The 22,779-nt window shown below is 41.6% G+C and overlaps 1 protein-coding gene across 2 annotated transcripts in view; it reads right to left on the reverse strand.

Annotated features, from left to right (window-relative positions):
• Window positions 1-22,779, reverse strand: part of itga5 (integrin, alpha 5 (fibronectin receptor, alpha polypeptide)) — a 58,270-nt gene that overhangs the window by 25,458 nt on the left and 10,033 nt on the right. For both annotated transcript variants that reach the window (XM_061789741.1, XM_061789731.1), the window contains exons 2-15: window positions 14,596-14,726; window positions 7,468-7,568; window positions 6,662-6,785; window positions 6,195-6,256; window positions 6,076-6,121; window positions 5,867-5,992; window positions 5,746-5,790; window positions 5,025-5,068; window positions 4,844-4,900; window positions 3,788-3,840; window positions 3,451-3,659; window positions 1,987-2,178; window positions 1,855-1,900; window positions 395-508 (exon numbers count right to left, since the gene is read on the reverse strand). In XM_061789741.1, coding sequence (XP_061645725.1) covers window positions 395-508; window positions 1,855-1,900; window positions 1,987-2,178; window positions 3,451-3,659; window positions 3,788-3,840; window positions 4,844-4,900; window positions 5,025-5,068; window positions 5,746-5,790; window positions 5,867-5,992; window positions 6,076-6,121; window positions 6,195-6,256; window positions 6,662-6,785; window positions 7,468-7,568; window positions 14,596-14,726 — 1,350 coding nt within the window. The remainder of the gene's footprint in view (window positions 1-394; window positions 509-1,854; window positions 1,901-1,986; window positions 2,179-3,450; window positions 3,660-3,787; window positions 3,841-4,843; window positions 4,901-5,024; window positions 5,069-5,745; window positions 5,791-5,866; window positions 5,993-6,075; window positions 6,122-6,194; window positions 6,257-6,661; window positions 6,786-7,467; window positions 7,569-14,595; window positions 14,727-22,779) is intronic.

Raw genomic sequence — 22,779 nt, forward strand, 5'->3', positions numbered from 1 at the left:
ATACATTTGAAGCTCCTCCCCTCTCACTCTCCTTGCCATTATCCCCTCTGAAACTCCTCATCACCACAGCAACGCGGCAGTGTAATCAAGACACATGTGTATACAAGAGTTTCCTTCATAGAGTGGGGGTAGAGGGGTGCACACACGAGCACAGTGTCAACCATGCTGAAAATCGAGTGACCGCCGTCTGTTTCCTTTCTGGAAGGGAATAGTGTGCACATTTAGAGGAAGCCAAAACGGCTAACAATGCTGCTTTTGAACATGTTTCTTAAATGCACAATACAAAGACACCGGTCACATGACAGCAGCACTCGGCTAACGCTGATGGCACGCATATTCCTGATCAGACCGAAAATAAGTGTTTACAGCAGAAGCCAAAAGGAGTTTTGCTCACCAGGAAACGGAAATGCTGGTATTCCCGTTAGGGATCATGCAGTTTTTCTCTTCAGGGTTGATCATGGTGGGATAAACGGTCAGGGCGGCGGTGGTGTTGACGATGGGACGGGATCTGTGGGAGACAACCACGAAGATGGGTCAGCATGCGGAGGTGGCTGGTGCATTTGGTATCTGGGCTTTCAATGGGGACTTAACAGAATGAATCCCCCTCTTAATATCACATTGTAGTCTCAGAAAACAACAAGAACACAATAAAATAGCACGTAACTGTGCCACATACATCATCTGGAGCAGTTCAGATAATCAATCAATATTTATCTAATAACATAACAAAACCAAAATATTGAAATGAAACACTCATAATTCCAAAGATGCTGATTATTAAATATACTCTATTAATGTGTTCAGATCGCATCCAATGTGTTTGCGAGTCTAGTTTGGCTTGCTCTGACCAACCAACCAAAGAAACTGAAAAATGCCGACGCTATAGTGGGACGGCTAGTTGGACCTGTGAGGCTAATTCAAAATCTGATTGGTTAAAAAAAAAAATAAAAAAAAACAGCCCAATGGCTAATTAATATACAATATCTCACAGAAGTGAGTACACCCTCTCACATGTTTGAGTGTTTCATTATAGCTTTTCATGGGACAACACTGAAGAAATGACACTTTGCTGCAATGTAAACACACAGCTATTAATGTCTAAACCCCTGGCAACACAAGTGAGCACACCCTGAAGTGAAAATGTCTGGATAAAGGAGGCTAATGTGAACGCAAAAAAAAGAATGGAGACACTTTTTGCATCGCTTTAACAGGACTGAGTTTAGTATGATGTGAAAGCACCATAAAGTCAGCTCAGGAAGTGGTGCGGAAAGGTTTGAACACCAGTGATGTCCAAATTCAGTTTGGTTTGTTTTGCCATTGTATTGACTGAAACAGACCTGAATTGAATCAGGAAAATAAGTCTTTTTCTTTCAAATTAACTGAAAATGTGAATGCCAAAACAGTCGATTTTCTATTGGTCCACAGCTTGGGCACTATCTGGCCTCAGACTGACTTCAGTTTCAAAAGGACTAGTAAGCTAGTCATACATATATAAAACATCCTAAAATCAGTTTAGGAAGTGGTCTCAGTGAGCTCACTTCAAGTCTGTGGAGTGAGTGGTTTGCTTAAACTGTAAACTAAAATACGAAAAAGAACCTGCTTTTTCCGTGATTGACGTTTTTGGTCCACTTTAAGTCCAATTCTGAGTTTGGGTCTTTTGAAAAAGAACTCTGTATGAACATGAAAAACACAGTTCATACACAATTCCCAAGATCAGGGTTAGGGTCACTCAAGTTTGTCCACTGGGGTTATTAAATCTGACTTATATATTCAACCGATGACAGCACATAAATGCAAGCACTTTTCCGAACTTGAAAAGACAACAAGAAAATTCAATCATTTTGAGGAACACACCTGTAGAGAACTGCCTTATCAACGCCAAAGGCACCAACAATAAGATCTGGGAAGATGAAGAGGAAATGATTAGAAAACATGTAAACGCTTAATAAGCACACACAAAAAAAGTAAATTTTTAACTTCACTGACCCGGGTAACCATTACCATCCAGGTCCTTGGCCCCTCTGAGTGCGAAGCCAAAACTGGCAGGGATGGAACCTGCAGCCCACTGGCCTGCGATCACCTGGGACGGCTTTTCTTGGAGCCCTTGAGGGAAGCCGTTGTAGATGTAAACCAAGCCCTGCTGCTCCTCCCCACCAAATGGACAGCTGACAGCCACGTCTGCCGAGGGCGAGGTTAAGGTTTTTTGTATGTTTTACAAAATATATTTCACTTCGATACTCTGCATGGAAGTTCAGTGAAACCAAGCACACGGTTTTTTTTTTGTTTTGTTTTTTTAAACAGTGACATAACCTCAACACTGTGAAAACGAGAAATGGCAATAAAAACGCCACCAAAAGAAATCGCTAAAGGACAACCAAGTTTATGAATACATAACAATACAGCATATCACAGCAATTGCAGGATACCATGCTAGTACGGTGCCTAGGGGCTGTTAGCAAAATAGGGATGATATCAGACCATCCTTGTTACTTCGTAAGCACTTTGAGATCACATGACACTGCAGCCTTTCTGTTGCTCACCTTAAATTTTGTGATCTTTTAATGGGGGGGGGGGGACAGTATTTAATTGTAATCTAATTGAAAGTTATGCTATTACACAGTTAAAAATGTCTGGCAGAATCTTAAAATGTTTATATTTGTATAGTTTTACTGTACTTATTTGAATATACAGTACTGTGCACGAGCTTTATTTTTATAATTACCCCTTTTCACGGCATTCAATATGAATTTACACGCGGACACACAGGACACAGCAGGTTTACACAAATGAATGCAAAACCATGTTCACAATATTCTGTGGCGAAACGTTGCAGGAAAGCACAACCAGTTACATTTCAACAGCCAATTAGATTTGAGTCCATTTTGGTGATGATCTGGATAAGGGTGAATTATTATTTTTACCATGTGAATCAATATGGCACAATTGGAACTATTCAAGCCACACAATCAAATTGCCACCATCAGTTTGTTCTTCTTCCTTCATTAACTAGAAAGTAGCCTGCTAACGAACAAACAATTGGACAAAGAAAACCAAATACAAAGCTCTAGAAATTGTTTTCACTTGAATTCATAGTTCAGCCTTGGTCTGTACCCTACTTTGTGGCCTTCTAGTTGTATATGATAATTGCGATATTGCACAGCACTGTTCATTTATATAAATATTTTCCATATTTGTATGTAATTTTTGGGGCATGTTAATTAATACGAATGCTTGCTGGCTGACTGTGTCAAAGGGTAGTGACACCACGAAAATAGTAAGTTTGAATATTGTTACAGGATTTCAACCAGCACTGCAGTAACAGCAAGCATCTTAATTCCCAAATGGGGTCCTTATGCTTTGGTGGCAGGGTGACAGCTAGGGGTTTAGAATTCTTAAAAAAAATAAAATCCATGCAGCCATTAGCGCCATACAATCGTTGCCAGTTCTCACCATTGAATCCATCCTGATTCAGATCTCCCAGCGGTGCAATGGTGCTGCCAAATCTCCCAAACACCTGAGTGCCCGTCAGATGAAGTAGGCTGAGCTCCAGGCTCAAGGGGCCACGCTGCAGGTATACGTAGACCCGGCCCATTTCCTCCAGACGGCCATCGGAGCCTCGCGTCATGAACATGGGGGCACCCACCAGCAGGTCGACCATCCTGCAGACACATGAAGGACATCAATCGAGTCATGTAGTTTCAGAAACTTAAGACGCCAGCGGTGTAATGACTCGCTGGTGGCCTCCAATTCTGTCCCGATGGTCATTTTTGTTTGGGAGAAAACTCACCCATCATTGTTGACATCAGCGGTGGCCACTGCATAGCCAAAATATGATCCCATCTGGAGACAAAGAGTGGAACTGTTTGATTAAAATTCATGAAATTCAACCTCAAAATTCTGAAGAGGAGCAGTTTAGTTAACTTTTGATTTTATTTATTCAAACAAGCGGCATCACTATTCAAACCATGAAACACACTATTTTCTATTTTTCTGAATTGCCACTACAATTTTCAGACAACAACTGAGCTTCACTTAAGACTGTGGACAAGCCTATTTTTATCTCTTTTAATTTCAGGAATTACATTCCAATTCCATCTTTATTATATGTTACAGATTGCAATGTTAATAATAATCTATTATTGCATTATTATTGTTATTCTTAGCATATCTCTTAACAGTTAAACATTCACAGCCTTCCCTTATCAAAAAGCCATACAGCGGAATGGAACAACGCAAGTCAATGCGGCAACGTCTGAGGCTCAGAGGTAAATATCTTCATATTCAAACAACACTTGTAGCCAATTGTAACATCATGATGTAGAGAAATACAAGCATGTCAACAAGTAAATCTGTTGTTCACACACTGACGTCATCAGCTTCGGGAACCTCACTCCATTGTCTCTGTTGTAGCTACATAATATAATTGAAATAGTTCTAACAAATGTAATCTAATCTATCAAATGTAATGTAACTAATTAACAGCTGGGGAACCACACACCATTCACTTCACACCAGGCGTTGCAGCTGTACACTCTACTGTACTGCAATCGTTATAACAAACAATTCAAAAAGGTCCGACTCCAAACATTGCTTTTACTTTAATAAGCATTAGCTTTATTTACATACATATGTACATAGTGTACATATGGTACATACAAACGGGTTGGACCCGAACTAATTCCCTCCGCTTCTCAATCCCCCAGAATTTATTTATCATGCACATCCTGACTAGAAACCACAATCAGATAACAGTTGAGGAAATGCTTTTGCCATCACTGATCCATAAATCAGGAGGTTGCAGCACAAGCCATTGAATGAAGGAGGTTTCGCCGGTCCAACTCACCTGCTCGCCTGTGTAGTTAATCATGATCTTTAAGTCTGTTCCATTCAAGATGGATACCTGTAACACAGCAGTAAAAGATGCTCTTTACATGACCTTAAATAAGCATTATCTCCACATGTTCCGCCTTATATTTTACAGCCTCCGAGCACCAAATTAGAGAGCCAAAATGGACTTTTCTTACCAAACCGTAAAGCATCACTCCTTTCGGAACACCGGCCACAAAATCTGAGGGAAAAAAAGCAGAGATTTACAGAAGGAAGCCATCTAGCAGAACACCAGTTCTATTGAGAACACATCCAGGTCCAAAATCATATAAGGAATATGAATGGATATGCGAATTGCTTGGGTATCCCCTCACTCACACTCTCGTCCTATAGACTTTTATCATTTACATAGTCAATCCCACCACACTTAAGGTGTACAGCCGGTTCACGACCCTTGTCCTGCATGCTTCTTCTCCTGTCCTTGTCCTGTTCTATCTTGTCCTGTCCTTCCCTCACAGGGTGTAGCACTCCAGCCTCATACAACGCTCATATCTAATGTTTATATGTATGTACAGATATGTAATAATTTACTTTTCTCACCCTGTTTACAGTTAGTGCTTTGTCTTTTGTCTTTGTTTCTCTCTCCCCTCGAGAAACTTTGTTCTGTTCGACTCTGATTCTAAATAAACATCAATTATAATACTAAGAAACCACAGCGGCAGCTTAAAAATGCCACTGTGACACAGTAAAACTGTTCCGGCATAAAAGGGATACAGATCCTCCATTGTGCTTGACCTAATAGCCGAACAGGACCAAAAAAATCATATACGGCTACTTGGCTTCATGTTATCCATATTCGACTGCAATTGTATGTGTCACCAACTACTGGCATTGCAGTAAACATTTAATCGACTTTACCTTCTACTTGATCTCCACTGAACTCCCCCACAGCCACAGAGTAACCTTGTAGGGCATAAAAGTGAGACTTAACTTTCATGGAAAAGTACTAAACGAGGGTGGGAGGGCAAAAACAGTTTACCTTGGTAGCTGTCATCGTGTTTAGTCTGGATCTCTTTTGTCTGGATCTGACCATCCACAGACTGGATAAAGTAGCCTGGGTAATAGGCCTTAATAATGTCCTCTTTATCTGCGGCAATCACCTGACCTAAGGTATGGCCAAAGATGAAAACCAATTAGCTACTTTTTACTAAGATAGCAGCATTGTGTTGGATTATGCGTCAGACGTACCCTGCCAGAAGTAGCTGCCCGGCCCACCCAACACCACTCGACCGTCCTGAAAGATAAATAATAAATTATTACTGTGACAGAGGAAGTGGACAAGCCCTGGTCCTAAATGGGGTGGTTACCGTGGTGAAGTCGGCACTGAATCCTCCTTGGCAGTAGCCTTGTCCTCGCTCATCGCTGATTTCTACACATGAAAGATCAGTCATAATACGAGAAATCAAGAAAACAATCAACAAATATACAGCACTTGTGAATCTGCTCCCAGTTACCGTAATGTGAACTGTAAGATATCGACATACATATCAGGTTTGGGTTACTTTATTCATACCCATAGGTAAATTTATTTTGAGGATTGAGTTTGGGGCCCTTGTATAAAACAGCCACAATAAGAAAAGGCAATAAATAAACCTATGTAGCTAAAAGCAGAAACGATAATAATAAAAATAAAATAAAGCTTAAAATGAATACTAATACTGTACTGCTTGTGCTGTTATTTTTTTGTTAAATATTATCGCATTAGCTGACTTTAGGTGAGCAGCGGTGTACTTGTATGATACTCTTGTTAAATTCAGATGAAGGTGACAGTCACCTGTTCTACAGGGAGCGTACTCCACAAATTTGGTGAAATTCTGAACAGAGAGGTAGCAAGTCCCAGTGACGTCAGACCGCGGAACATCCTTTTCAGTCCGCCACGAGTACAGAGGTGCGCAGGCCTGAAAGACAGGAAGGAAGAGCCATTTGGTGGGGTCAGTATGGAAGAGATGGCGCGGTGAACGGGAGGAGTATTTTTTAGGTGGGAGATGTTTTTGTAGTTGTTACAACAGTGACCTAAGAGGGGGGACGCCAGCCGAGGGCGTCGGTACATCTGGAGCAGGGTTACCACGAAACCCAACCCAGGTCGTGACACTTGCTGGACCAAATAACGGATGGCTCAACTCTGATGTCACTGGGTGTGTGTGCGTGTGCCTGCATGCGTGTGTGTGTGTTGGGGGGACACACACACACACAAAAATTGCGATCTATTGGGTATGGACGTGACAACTGGAGCTCAACAACAAATTCACCGTAAGACACAGGGCTTGAATCACATGATCAAAACTACATAACCTGTTGCGGTTGAATGGAATGTTCCACTCATATATTTGATGGGGAAGCATATGGATTTTTATGTGTTCAAAACCCACCCATGACCCATGTAAATCACAGGCTAAAAGAACTACATGACAAATGGCAGTAAAATGTTCCACAGTTACGTTATGTAATATATGGTATTGCAGATACATTGGCGTCACCAGCCTGGGGAGCCTTACTCCATTCACTTTTCACCAGTGTGGTTGTAGCTACTGTATATGGTGGGCTCATTTGTGCCGAATTATTTGGCCTGGGTAAACTTACTAGAATCGTGTCACTGTGGGAACGCAAAGTGGCGCCAAACCACTGGTGCGACTTGAACTCGATCTGATGCACCGTGTTGTTGATCAGGACGACGCGAGCCCCTGTGACAGACACAAACATTTCATTGACACCAACACCACTAAGTGTATTTTTAAGAAAAAATGTGAAAATGTAAAAATATGAAGATGAATTGATGCAACAACTCGTTTTTTTTTTCTAAGGTTGTAATGAGAGTTAGCGAGATAATACTATTTTTTACATTGCAATTAGCAGACAGTTCAAAGGCTGACTTTCGTGCGTCAAAAAAAATAGGTCTTTCTCATTACTTGACAGATTACAGTACACAATGTCTTTTTTTTTTTAAACAGACAGCCAGCAGCAAGAAACAATTATGAAGAGGGTGACAATCCAACAGGCTGATGTGCGTCATCCAGCGTAGCTGACCGAGTTTGGACAGGACCGTCCGAGCTTAACCTCAATGACCCTTGGCCCTGTTTGACCACCTGGCCACTGATCTGCCACTTTGACACTCCACTAGCAAGCAAGTGACAGATGACAGATGGTCACCGGAGTCAGGTTTAAACTTTGCAACGTCATGGGTAGACAGATGTTGCATCTGCGCTGCAGCCCCAAAGCAATGCAAACAAAATCAATTCGACAGGGAAGAACACATTTTTGAGAAGTGACTCTCAGGCTGGTGATCCAAGAACCACTTGCTCTCAAAACCTTTAAAAGACATCGCAACCAAAGATGACTTGGTAGTCCTAAGAAGGACTGATAATCGTCGCAACCCATGTGGGTGTGAGCAAAGTATGATGTTGGCCAACTCGGCAACCCCAAACTGCAGTTTTGATCCATCCTCGTTATGGAACAGCACTTCTGTCCAAGCAAAACAATCACTCTGCGGAACCAAAGCCCTCGTAGCAACACGGTCATCATTCTTTGTTTCGACACACGTTTGCCTCAAGATCACCGTTTCCACATAAAAATTCTACAACTAAATGCGCAACTCAGTTTCCTGGGTAGCATTTTCACAGGAGGATCACTAAAATAAGCAAAACCACAATATTCATTTAATATCCCATCAGCAGCTTTTTTCTCATCCCTGCCGAAGTGTTCAGGTGTCCTGGGGTGAAACACAGCATTTAAGTCATACAAGGAAGGCAATTATAGAATACGAGCAAGGCTTCAAAAGGCTCCTTGCAAGCATGTTGCTTTAGCTAATCTCTATTTGCCGTGTAGCCGTTAATAACACACCACCGTGTTTTCATAACTCACAGGTGTCGGCATGGATGACTCAAAGCCAACATACAAAGCCAGAAGCTGAGGTGAGGTTGTGTAAATTCAGGTCCTATTACTGAAACAAGCAGCAAAGTCGTAGTGCACTGGAGGAGGCACTCTCGTGTTGTTTTCCCTGAAAAGTTCTGCCCAGTTTTGAAAACAAAGGCAACCTCAAGTTAACTTGTAATATGCATTGGAGTAGACTACTAGCGACAATCCCTTCACATAAGTTCAGGTCACCTCATAGAGCCAATATTGCATTGACTTGAAGCTGTTATCATGATATGTTATCAATGTTCTCTGACTGGGAGTTTTGGACCTCTCGTCTACCTGGTGGCAGGAAGCACATCAACAGGTCTGGTGTTAGTGCGTTTCCTCAAAAACGCCAATAGTATCATACAGTATAGGCACAGTTAATTTTAAGTCTGTCTGGTTTAGCAATTTCCTCCAAATACAGTATTATATAAGAAATCAGTATTGTACCTCCAGTCTATTCCCATCTGGGTACTGAAGCTACAATTGGCTTTGTTAAAAAAAAAAAAAACTATATTAGCATATCACATGCATGCATACAGTTTATTGTCAATCACATGAACCTTCAAGTTTTGTTTGGTAATCTTAGCCTAAACACACATTTGTTGTTGTTTTTCTATTATCGCTAGTCCACTTAGTGGCAGTACCGGATTTATCAGTTGATTTTTTGAAACCAAAGAAGAATCATTATTAGCGTATCAGCATAGTTTGTTTTCTCTGACATGAAACTCAATTAATTGTGTCATTTACCTATAATAATAATAATAATTTATGAGGAAAATATCTTATATATTGTAAATGTGACCCTCGACTTGGCATCCAGGGGAGAAATAAAGATAGAGGACCAGCAATATTACTTGTGATAAATCATCATTGAAATGGGAACAAAATGTGATTCATATCCTACTTAGAATGGATATAGTAGCCAAAGATGTAAATGCTCTTGCTTGCCTAATGGATTTGAGCTCATTACTGACATTACTCACAGAGGGGACACATTAATGCATCACCATTACCGAACATGAAGGGAGGAAGGGGGATGTGAGAGACGCCAATGTTTTGTTTTGGGGGGCTGAAAGATGTTTATGGAACCCTTGGATTTCATCGGGCTAATTCAAAAATGAGCTAGTGTCACCATAACTAGCAATGAAAAGTTCTGCTTGTCTTGAGGCGGCAAGCTGGAGTCACGTGGAGCGCTATCAGAAGAAAAGAACAGCGATTCCAAAGGGAGATAGCGGGGAAACTGGCCATTCACATTTCATGTGACCACAGCCCTTCTGGGGGGGGGGGGGCTGGTTAGTTCCTGACCAAACCTCTCCTGGGACAGGCCCTGCAGTGTGGGGGTGTGAAGAGCATGCACAGACCAGCTCGCAACCATTAGAGGGGTGTGCAGACATTGACTGTGTTTGTTCGTCTGAGGGTCAGAAGACAAATGGTCAAATTCTCTCATCACATGCCCTGTGTTTGGCAAGGGCTTCTCCCCCTTTCCTTCTTCCCTTCCTCCCATCCTGAATGGGCCTTCTCGCAGGCTCCTTGGTGTCCTCGCCCTCCATACCTCCTCTCCTATCCGTAGTCCGGCTCTTATCTCAATGGGAGAGGAAGTGATTGGAAGGGGGCCACTTTGACCCAATTCGTTCGGCTAATTAAGAGGGTCAGTGGCTCGTGGGTCAGAGCTCACACTCACCAAGCATTTAGATACCAACACTGAAGTCGATATACAAAATACTAGAGCTTTTTTTGGGGGGAGTCAGTGTACTTTTACATGATGGATGGACATAATATATCGATCATTTAGAAGTCTGTTGATGGTGTGGAACCGATCGATTCCTGGTTAATCATGTCATGAAGAAACTGAAGTAAAATGGCATGCACTACTCAGATGAAACCAGTAGAGGAGCTGTTGATTTAGTCTCAACTAGTTTGCTGTCTAAAGAAGAAAGAACAACAACAGGACATCAAATATGGAACATTGGGCTTCATCCACAGAGACCTCCACTATAAAAACTCCTCAATATGACACAAATGCCAAAATGGGACTACAGAACATTCAGAGAGAAATTGTACCATACCATCCAAAATTATATACAATAAAATAATACATTGTTTGTTCATTTTCACCATAGTCAATCAAAGAAATGTATTAAAAGGCCTGTCCCTAGATGCAGGTAATGTATAACTCTGCCTTGAATTCAACAAAGACAATTGTTACACTGTACATTGCTATGTGCTGATTATTAGTAAACAAATAGACAAGAATTGTGTAATTCCACTCTTCCTTAATCTAAGGCTGAAAAATGTGCACATACCAAACTGAACCACACCATAATACTCGGTGGATATGAGGCCCATACCAAAATGTATTGAGGCTCCAAGACATTGCCAAAATGACATCGCTGTCAACCTTTTTCTGTTGAAAAAGTCAAGCATCCTCAGTGAGGACTGGCAGCAGCCACCGCCGGACTTTTGGATCACCTTATGGGTTGTTGGAACTTGCACATAAAGCACGCTCACAGCTACAGTAAAAGAATTGCAACACTAAATGTCATCCATGCAACAGCTGCTTGGCACATAGTTGCGTGCAGATGTTTTCAGAATTCCTCCACTGCAGCGCAGCTCGCTCTGCAGATTTCAGAACAGGCTCGGGCAAATGCAACAAGCTCCTTCACCCTCAGATTGCCCTTGTGGGGAGGGCTCCTTCTCCATTAGACCTTGCAATGACATCACTCACGGCGGCCTCCAGTTATATGCCACGGATGTCCAACACATTTTCCGCTGGAGGAAAAACGGTGCAAAAAGTCTCGAAAGCCAATAAAGGAGTGTCGTTAAAGGGTCTTGTGAAACACTTACTGGAATATTACGCCGGTTGTTCACATAGGACAATAAAGTTTAGAGCTGAACCGCGGTGCTCATTTTGACTGTTCCTGTCTTCACTTTGCTGTGCTGTCTTTGAGCAAAAAACGTCTGCCGGGTCTTCTATCAACCACCCCAAAATAGAAGTCCATTCATTTGATCACCTTATGTCATCCCTTTAGCTCAGCTACAGCCCTTTTGTCAAGATTCCCGGTATCATGTTCACCTGTCCTGCGAACAGGGCTTTGTCTCGTCTATTTGTTGATTCATTTCTTATCTCTCTCTACCGCCCCCAAACATGACTTGGAGGAAGGAAGGAAGGAAAACGCATCCTTCAAAAGCCGTTCCTCAACAACCAATATGTCTTTTCCAGACATAAACAGGTTAAAAATGGCTTTTTAATTGTTCAGGAACTGACACACAACCTCTGAACTGTGAGGCAGATTTTAGACACACATCTAAACTGTTAAAACAGTTCCCATTTAAAAACCAAGAACACCAATAAATTAAATATCTATTAAACAGGCGCAAACATGTCTGGCCTACAATTACATTTACAAATTATATTTTGATGCCTGCAAGTCTAAAATAAATTGCTAGAAAACTATTTGAAGTAAAGCATCTCACACCTAAATTTCAAGTAACATTGAACAGGCAAATGAAGGCTGACTGTCAAGTAAATCAGAACAGATAGATGCAGATTTCAAGTGAGAAATGATTTTGTTTACCTTCAGTTAATGCCCCTCGGCAGCTGCATTGACATTCCGTTACGACCAAAATGTCAAACATCGCTATATGCGACGACGAGCGAACATTCATTTGCTCTTTGTTGATTTGTAAGTCATGTAGGCTCTGCTGTTCTGGGCTCTCAGTTTGGTTATCTTGCGAGTTATTGCCACCGGGTTCAGTGGAAGATCGAAGGATTTGTGTTTATTTTTCGCTTTCTATTCAAGCCACACTCTCACAACATATGAGACACAACAATTTTGAGCTGGCTTCTGGAAAAATTTAAAAGCATGTTCCGTCCATTTATTCATAAAAACTCTTTTATTCTGAGTCAACTTTGCAAACTTTGAAACAGGCCATGCCGCCCCAGTCTTCTCCCGCAGATCTCTTCAGGAAAACAAATAGTTTGATTGGCTCATTTTGGTCACATGATCACAACAAGGGCTACTGTAATGGTGCATGTAGTTCGTACACAGTCTGTGACAGCATAATACGCACCCCCAAAGTTGACCGCACAGTATAATACGCACCCCCAAAGTTGACCTCAAAATTCTGGAAAACCTTTCTACCTATGTATAATGCATTTTTACAATGCATGATTTTGCTTCTACCCATATGATCAAAACATGAAGTATTATCTGTATTTTGTTAGTTTTAAGCACTTTAAGCACTTCCATCCATCCATCCATCGTTTTTCTGAGCCGCTTCTTCTCACTAGGGTCGCGGGCGTGCTGGAGCCTATCCCAGCTGTCATCGGGCAGGAGGCGGGGTACACCCTGAACTGTGTTGCCAGCCAATCGCAGGGCACATACAAACAAACAACCATTCGCACTCACATTCACACCTATGGGCAATTTAGAGTGTTCAATTAACGTGCATGTTTTTGGGATGTGGGAGGAAACCGGAGTGCCTGGAGAAAACCCACGCAGGCACGGGGAGAACATGCAAACTCCACACAGGCGGGGCCGGGGATTGAACCCTGGTTCTCAGAACTGTGAGGCCGCCACTTTAAGCACTTTGAACACGTAATAATTTTTATTTACTTGCTATTATTTTGAAATTCATACTTCAAAATTTATTTTATTTAGTAAATCAGAAAACACACAGTTGTGCTCATATGTTTGATTACTCAGGCAGACTTTGTAAGATGGGTACAATTCTTTAAAGAAAACATGAAGGGCCAGGCAAAACACATTTAGTTTTATTTTAATGGGATTCAAATTAAACTGTCAAGCATTTCAGAAAAGCATTATCATCAAACAAAACATAACCATAAAGAAATTAATGATGTTATATATGTATATATGCGGCACGGTGGCCGACTGGTCAGAGCGTCAGCCTCACAGTTCTGAGGTGCGGAGTTCAATCCCCGTCCCCGCCTGTGTGGACTTTGCATGTTCTCCCCGTGCCTGCGTGGGTTTTCTCCGGGCACTCCGGTTTCCTCCCACATCCCAAAAACATGCATTAATTGGAGACTCTAAATTGCCCGTAGGCATGACTGTGAGTGCGAATGGTTGTTTGTTTCTATGTGCCCTGCGATTGGCTGGCAACCAGTTCAGGGTGTACCCCGCCTCCTGCCCGATGACAGCTGGGATAGGCTCCAGCACGCCCGCGACCCTAGTGAGGAGAAGCGGCTCAGATAATGGATGGATGGATATATGTTCAGTCATTAGTCGTATTTAAAAAAACAATATTTCACAAATTCTGCCAGAGTATGTAAACTTATGAGCACAACTGTACATATTATGCAGTCATACATACCTCGGTCATATTGGAATGAAAGTGTAGGCTACTCCTTTTTCATAACCTCTAGGTGGCGGTGGGATATTAGAATGAAAGTGGACACCTTTCTCATAATCTCTATGTGGTGATGGCATATTGAAATGAACGTGTACCGCTTTTTCAAAACCTCTAGATGGTGGCATACATTTATAAAATGGGAACGTTTTTTTCATTTTCCTCTATACCTATGTCTAATGGGCACCATTGATTTTTGACATTTTTGGGGGTGGTAAATGAGCATTATACACAAGAAATTACGGTAATACAATTTGGATTTCAGTTGGACTACAGTGTTTACATGCTTTACAATTCCAGTTTGAGTTGGACTAACTCAATAATCAGATTTGAAAAATGTTATGTCAATGTGACCTATTGTTTTATTCTGTTATATATAGCTATATCTTGAGATGTAAGATAGTAGTAGAAGGAAATGTGCATGTCAGTCACAACACTTACCTTCCGTGTCAAACTCGATGGTGTGACAATCGGATTGACCAAGGCGCCATGGACAGTAGGACACGGCGCCTCCTTCAATAATGTCGATTTGCTTCGTGTGAGCCTTGGGAGCACCCACCACCACGCTGGCGCTAAAGAGGACACAATACATTGAAATCAATCACATGTTAAATGTTTACAGTCACACATTATCTTTATGAACCTGACCTAAACGCTCTATGCTTCATAGAACTAATTTGTTTTATTTGGAACTTTAGATATAAAAGACAGACAGGCAAGCAGCCAGGCAGACAGACAGACAGACAGACAGACATTACAAGTTTGGAAATGTACAGGCTTCAGGTGGTAATAAATGTTGTACAATAACAATCTGGGAAGTAGGATAAATACAACATATGGTACAACTAATAACATGCGTAATAGTGATTGTATTGTATATAATAAAACATAATTCAACCCCACTTTACAGCTATAATAAATATATCTCCATTCCATCCATTCATTTCTGTACCGCTTATCCTCACAAGGGTCGCGGGGATGCTAGAAACTATCCCCGCTATCTTCGGTCGAGAGGCGGGGTACACCCTAGACTGGTCGCCAGCCATCCATCCATCCATCCATTCATTATCTGAGCCGCTTATCCTCACAAGGGTCGCGGGTGCGCTGGAGCCTATTCCAGCTATCATCGGGCAGGAGGCGGGGTACACCCTGAACTGGCTGCCAGCCAATCGTAGGGCACATATAAACAAACAACCATTCACACCTACGGGCAATTTAGAGTCTTCAATTAACCTACCATGCATGTTTTTGGGATATGGGAGGAAACCGGAGTGCCCGGAGAAAACCCACGCAGGCACGGGGAGAACATGCAAACTCCACACAGGCGGGGCTGGGGATTGAACCCCGGTCCTCAGAACTGTGAGGCAGATGCTCTAACCAGACGTCCACCGTACAGCCAGTCGGCAGCCAATCGCTAGTTAATTGGTAGCAACTGGTAATAGCATTCATGCAGTTGCTATATAGTGCAGTGTGACACCCACGTTTGTCACAGAACATGGCTCCTACACAACAGAATAGAATTAAACTTTGTCTTTGTTGCAGAAGAGTTGCAGCTCCTGGTTTAGCACCTATGTCAAGCTGGCGCAACAAAACACCAAAACTTGCATACAAGTTGCAGAATGTTAGCGGCAATAGTTTTGGAGACCACAAGAAGGATGTGGTTGGTTTGAGGGATGCAACATGGTTGCTGTGGTTTGTAAAATAAATGTTCTACTACTGATGGAATATAAAACACCTGAGTTAACTATACTATTTTGTAAATGAAAAAATAAAACACATTTTAGAACTCCCAGTGGCTGCTGTGGCTCCTAAACGCAATGCTCTCTGACTCGCACTGTTTCGTGTGAAATCAGACTCATAAGAAGAAACCATTGCACCATGTGGGGAATAGAGGACAAAAAAAAAAAGACGGACGGGCTAAGTGGAGTCATGCTCTTGTTTCCACAGCTGTGACATAAGCACATTTGCATGAATGAAGGGCAAGAAGGCAAGCAAACACTTAAGAGACTATCACCAGGCTTTTTGGGTGTTCGGCAACGTAATTAGTAGCATGTGCTCTGACAAGAACGAGGCAGTAGATGTCAATGGATGGCCTTTATTGTGAAGCCACACACAACAGTTAACTCCTGATGTGCCATCAAATCTGGTCATAAAAACACATGAGTGAGCAAAGAATACTGTAAGCCAAACTAATTAACATTTAACGTGTGCTAAAGGCAGGACAATTGGACAATCACATTTCTGACTCATGGGTGGGTGGAACCGCTCCATTGCAGCTCAAAGAATAAAAGGAACAAATGCATTTCTCTAACGAAAGTGAAAAAATTGATGAGTTCCGTATTTATATTTTTTTGTCTGTTCATATAGAGATGGACATTTGCTCAACTATGGGGAAAATTAACGACTGAGTTTACGATTAACGATTAAGTTCATTTTTAAATATTATTTTCAGTGTGAGCAAAAACTGAAGGCTGCCAGAAGGTGCGAGTGAGTGAACGGATGTCTGCAAGGAAGTAGTTCTACTTCCCATAGCTGCATGACAATGTTTTCCTTCTTTCGACAGCAGACTACTGTAATTGAGACTGAATCCACAGTGCCCCTTCTGGTTGCATCCAAGTATTGCACTCCAATTTTTTCTTAATTGCTTCAAAATGCAATTTTGTTGTTAAATTAGCAGCTGGCTCCTTTTGGGTTAATGGAGCATGCCAGAAAATGTAAGGATTAGGGCAGGACTAGTGCACCATATGTAGTCTGTCTAATCTACAGTGTCTAAATTCAGGACACACCCCACTGCAACATGATTGGCTTCTGCATCGTGGGAAGGGCAGACTACGCAGATGTAACGAGATGACCATTCCGAATATGTATTATATTTGTACAGAATTAGGACAAACTAGTTTGGTATGGTTAGGTTTAGAGCTAGGTTTGGGGTTACATTTAGCTACGTTGGGTTAGGATTAAGATTAGGGTGGGTTAAGGTTAGTGGGATTCATATAAACGCCACAACACTGAATTCACATACATTTTTTCCCGTCTGGAAGCAGGAGGGTGTGTCCTACCAGGATACCGCAGCCAATCATATTGCAGCAGTGCGTGTCCTGCAGCCAATCATATTGGAGCAGGGCACATCCTGCCTAAAACACGAGTGGGATTCCTAATAACGCAAACCTGAACAGGATAAAATGTAGAAATTGAATGGATGGACTATACCATTTGCTTTCTGTTGCAGGGTTGACTGTTTTAAACTAACTCTAACGACAAAAAGATAAAATAATATTCCTCGAAATGTATTCTTATATATTTTTGCACCAACATTTATTTCATTTTAATGAAATAGTATCTGTAGTTGGAAGGTAATCCTGCCAACAATGAAAGCAAAAAATAAAAATCAAAACAATACTTCCCACCCCTTACGTAATTATTGTCTACAGGTCGCTAGACGAGTCTTGTGAAGAATTAGCGTGTTAATGTTAGAAGCAAATCCCTAGATAATGTTCACTTTCCATGGCCATTACCTCAATGTGGACCCACTTGACCCGACAAGCATCACCAAGACTTAAGTAGTTCAAGCAGGCATGAGGGCGCTGAGGGCGGACTGTCTAGGGAGCTCCGCAACAGGAAAGCGCACCCTTTCCTGCTCCAGATCTTCCAAACGTGAACCAGCATTTACATTTTTTGACCAAACGTAGCATCCTGGGCCCCCTGGAGCCCATGCAAGAGTGACCTTGTAATATCGGCTGATCAGTCCCAGTGGGGAACCTCCGTCTTTGTCATAATATGGAGTTTAAAGTTACACTTTTTAAAAAGAGAAGGAAATCCACCAGTCAAACAAATACAGTCCTATTATTTATGATTACCCCAGCACCTGTGCGATAATCTAATTCCCAGACATTGCCTGGAGAGCCTGACTTTTTTGTCTTCCAAACTCACATGCCAATATGCAAGCAGTCAGTATAAATTCAAATTACACATACCTTTTCAAGGTTTGTTGGACACTACAACTGCAAAAGAAGACCACCACCAAGGCCGAAAAAGCCAACATTGGATGAGCACTAATTTCTAAAGCTTTCTTAGATAGCCACCCCCTGCATACTTCTGCATCTTTAATTTTAAGATAAATGCATGCATTACCAGCAAATATCCATTTAGAAAAATACTGTATACATAAATCCCTTGTGTTCGTTATGTCCTCAAGCCATTTAACTGAAAGTTGTAAAGCCACAAAAGGAAAGTGAAAGACCATCATGGGGTGACGTGCAGCTTAGCACTGTTGATCATGTGACCCAAGCAAAATGATGTAGATCACATGACACCAGCATAGCACTTCTTTTTGTCCATAGATGTGTGTACATTTTAGGTCCACTCCACTGTTTTCTTTTTTCCGTCTTCAGGAGTTGACTGAGGCATAGTAGAAAGCAGCATACCTGCTTTGCCTGCCAGTTTGGTAAAGTGTTATAACCAGAAATTAACTATAAACTCCTGTCTGTAAAAGCCTGCACACAATGTTAACAGAGGGAAAAAAAATTGTGAATGTGCACCTATATCGCATTCAAAATACAGTACAATGGGCTCTTTATTGGGTCAATGATGCTATTGTGTCTTCCTTGCAGGCAGTGTGGGTTCCCAATCAGTAAAAGTATGTATGTATGTGAGTGTGAATGCGTGTCTGTTGCTATAGCTATGTTCACACTGCAGGGCATGATGCCCAATTCGTCTTTTTTGTTAAATCTGATCTTTTTATGTAGTCATTACTAAAAACAAATGCCGCTTCTACAATGGATGGAACGCGTCTGTGACGTCACACGCATCCGCAGAAGCCAGGACGTCACATTGCGCACGCGCACAAACACGAATCGCCGTGTTGACAGAAGTAAATATGGCCCCTTGAATAGGTCTCATCATGACACACCTGTGGCGGTTTCAAGGATTTTGTGCAGCCGGAGCAAACATTTTCTTATATCAGTTCGAAAGCATCTTCTGTTTTCTGCTTCTTCATCTGAATTTTTTTTTAAACCCTGTTCTGTTCAGCTGCATCCCCATGCAAAATGATGGATCTGTATGATTTTTGTGCTGGAACAGTTTTGCTGTGTAACAGGAGATTTTTAAATACTCCCTCTGTTTAATTTATTCATTATTTGTGTTAATAAGGCTGATGTTTGTTGAAAATGCAGCCAGACAGAAAAGGGCTTTAGGGGATAGACAGAGGGACAGAACGAACAAGGGGAATAGGGGTGTGAACCAGAGCAAAACGATAATTAGACAGTCTAGATATTTGACTTCAAGTAACATTACTAAGTCAAATCGCATTCTTATATGTGAGGGGACACTCGGTGAGGACATGCCACAGCTAACCAACAGGGCAAGATGGGAGAGGACAGGAGATGAGCAAGGCAGTGCTACTGATACGTGGCGCAATGGGATGCTTTTATAGTGTCTAAACACCTGTACGAACCTGTGAGTTGATATCTTAATACAACCAGTGTTATTGTTAGTTGTCCCAGCATAAGCAATTCAAGCCTATAGTGTGTCTATGGAACTTATTAGTGAATAAACACCATATAACATGCATGTAAGTCAACTGTTGTACGGAGTTGGTTACTGAGGAAGGCCGGGCCCGGCAGCCTTCACCTGTAAGGGGGGGCCGAGCCAGAGCTCCCGTCCCATGGGGGAATCAGCCAGTACCAAAGGACCCAGGGCAGTCCCCCAGCCAGTCCGCCATTGCCGTGTATGTTTTGTCGAACAATTGTGACGTTTGTCGCCATTTAATGACTGTATAGGTCGCATACATAGCCGATTTATATCCACGTTTGAAAGAGGCCTGGGTCAGGTATGAAAAAAATCGGAACTGTACTCTTCACATTAACATGAAAAAAATCTGATACGTGTCACATTGGGGAAAAAAATCAAGGATGGGTGGGTGGATGGGTGGATGATTAAATGGATTCTTTATTGGCCTTTACATACCCCAATCCTCCAAACACAATACCTAGCAATACCTGCCGTTGTTAGGCAGCATTTACTTACTAATAAAAAAAAAGTGAAAAGAAATCCTGGATTCAGATGAACACCAAAAATGTGTATAATACTTTCCTCAATGTAAAGTTTTGTAGAAATCTGTAAAGTACATTTCCTGCTCATCCAGCTAACAAACAAAAACGTAGTTAACTAAAATGAAGACACATTACTAGTTAGCATCTGTTTTGAGCAGCAAGGCAGCTAAAGTTTATACTAACCACTTTGTTAAAATAAGTTGTAAGAAGCACCATCTTTTGTCAATCTCAGCACAGCTGGCTGAGCAGCTTTATCAAATAGGAAGAACACTGGAAAGAGCTAGCAGCTTTAGCCAGCAAGCCGGACACTGAGGGGGAATTTCACACAGTGGTCCAGTCAGCTATTTAGCACAACGTGATAGTCATCTAAAAGGAGTTTACAGTAAATGAGGATTTATTTATTTATTTTTGGCTCGTTATCTTCTGGGGATCAGTACAGCTTTTAGGGTGTTCCCACTCCCTTCCTTCAATTATCTGTTGTTGTCAACAAGTAGAGCTTTGGTATGATTAGCATTTAATGCAGCTCTGTCTGCATCACAAATTCCTTTTGTGCAAGTGTGAGGTGTCACCCGAGTTCCTGAGCTATGCAAATATGCAGCACCCACTGGGGGCCAACGACCTGACCCACGGCCATTCGGATGCTCAGCAATGGACGAGTCAGGTCTAGACCAAGAGAGACAGGATCCCTCTTTTATCTCAGCATCTCAGCATTGTTTCATGGCTGTGTCTCCATGACAACCATCAAGCTAAAAATAAAAAAAAACCTTTTGCACAGGTTTGTAAAGACAATTCTTGTGGACACTGAGCCAAAAAGCTTAGACAATGCTTTAGTAAGCTTGTAAAGACAGTAGTTGGTGCTAGTTGTAACACCATTTTTGGACAGTAAGGAAACTGCTTGCAAGAAAGAGTCACAAACATTTTTGTGTGCTACTTGACATCACTTTGGTCAGGCAATTTCAACAAAAAAATTATTTTAAAGCCTTGAAAAAAAAAATTTCACTGGACTGAAAACTGAAGCAGAGCATGAATTAGCAGCTAATGGCGCTTCTGGCTTTTACAGCACCCATGTGACACTCAATCAATTTAAGTCCTATCTAATTGTTTGTGTTTAATGCCAAAATAACTGACTGTTCCATTTTCTGGCACGCTTCTATCGGTGTACCATGAGAAATGCTAAGGCGCCGCTAGACACAGTGCAGTTATTTGATGGACCGAGATTGCTTATGTCCAAAATGGACAGAAGAAAAAAAAACAAATGTTGTCCATTGTCCTCCTCTTGTAATAAAGAGACACATCAAGAAGGGAGATGTCCTCCATTGTTTACTGCGTCCTCTCTCTTTGGTAAATTAATTAGAGACTGTTGCTAACATGTCAGGTTTTTACTTAGCCTACCTACACACATCCAGGCAATCTTTGTCGTTAACAGCATAGCCCCCCACACCCCGCCCCTCACCGTCACACACACAAACACATACATACAAGTAACTTCTAAAGCAGTAAGAATCCAGCACCAACATAGAGTATGTCACTGAGAGGTTTCCGTCACAAAGTCGAGGTAGACCATTTTGGTGTTAGCAAACTTGTATGACAGTCTAGATGATAATGTTAAAATGAGATTTATGAGGCACATCTAAAACCAAAAAACACATTACACTCTCCTTTATCAAGTTAAGAACATTAAAATACTACTTATACTACTACTAAAGCATTGCTTGTAGAGTTAATGAAGGTTTTATGATGGGATCTATTTGACTCTAAGGGCCTGATTTACTAAAGATTTGCATGTGCAAAAACATGCGCAAACATGTGGAAAATGATCTTATCAGGCACAACCAGGTTTGCGTCAGGCAGACGCGAAATTGCCATGCAGATCATTTTGCGCATTGTGGGAGGAGTATATGCAAATAGATTGTTTTATCAAACCTGAGACGAATTGCGGCCGCTGATTTTGCAACTTTGAATACATTGTCTGAAAGGCAGGTGCAAACTAATATACAGCTGTGCCAGCGTAGTATGGGCAACATGAGAGGCAATTCCCCTCCTGTAAACATTTGTGAAATGATGGAAACAAAATTTTGCGCGACATATCGTCTATTCAGCAAAGCAATTTTGGCGCTTCTGAATGATCTTAGGGGTGATTTGGTCACAAGAAGGAGTCATGCCATTTCATCTATTTAAAGACTCCTTTTAACTGTTCATTACCATGCATCTGGGTCATTTAAGCACACTATGACAACAGGTGCTGGCCTCTCCCAGAGCAGTTTTCTGGATGTGTGCATTTTAAAGACTGGATGAGCACATACCTGTCCATGCTATTGACAGACACACAGGCGAGTTGAATCTAACAAAGCATGGCTTTTATGCGGTTGCTGGCTGGCCCAAAATTCGCGGAGCCATTGATTTATTTTCTGTAACTCAGCGCAAAACACTTTTTTTTTTTTTTTTTAAATAAAATGGTCAACACCACTTTTACACTTGTTGCCCAGAGCATGAGCAATCTGTTATAGTGAGTGAACACAGAATTGAGCACCTGCTATTTGGTATCTTAGTAAAAAGCTCGCAATCTTAGTACATG

The sequence above is a fragment of the Phyllopteryx taeniolatus genome, chromosome 1 (assembly GCF_024500385.1).
Source record: "Phyllopteryx taeniolatus isolate TA_2022b chromosome 1, UOR_Ptae_1.2, whole genome shotgun sequence".
Classification (NCBI taxonomy): domain Eukaryota; kingdom Metazoa; phylum Chordata; class Actinopteri; order Syngnathiformes; family Syngnathidae; genus Phyllopteryx; species Phyllopteryx taeniolatus.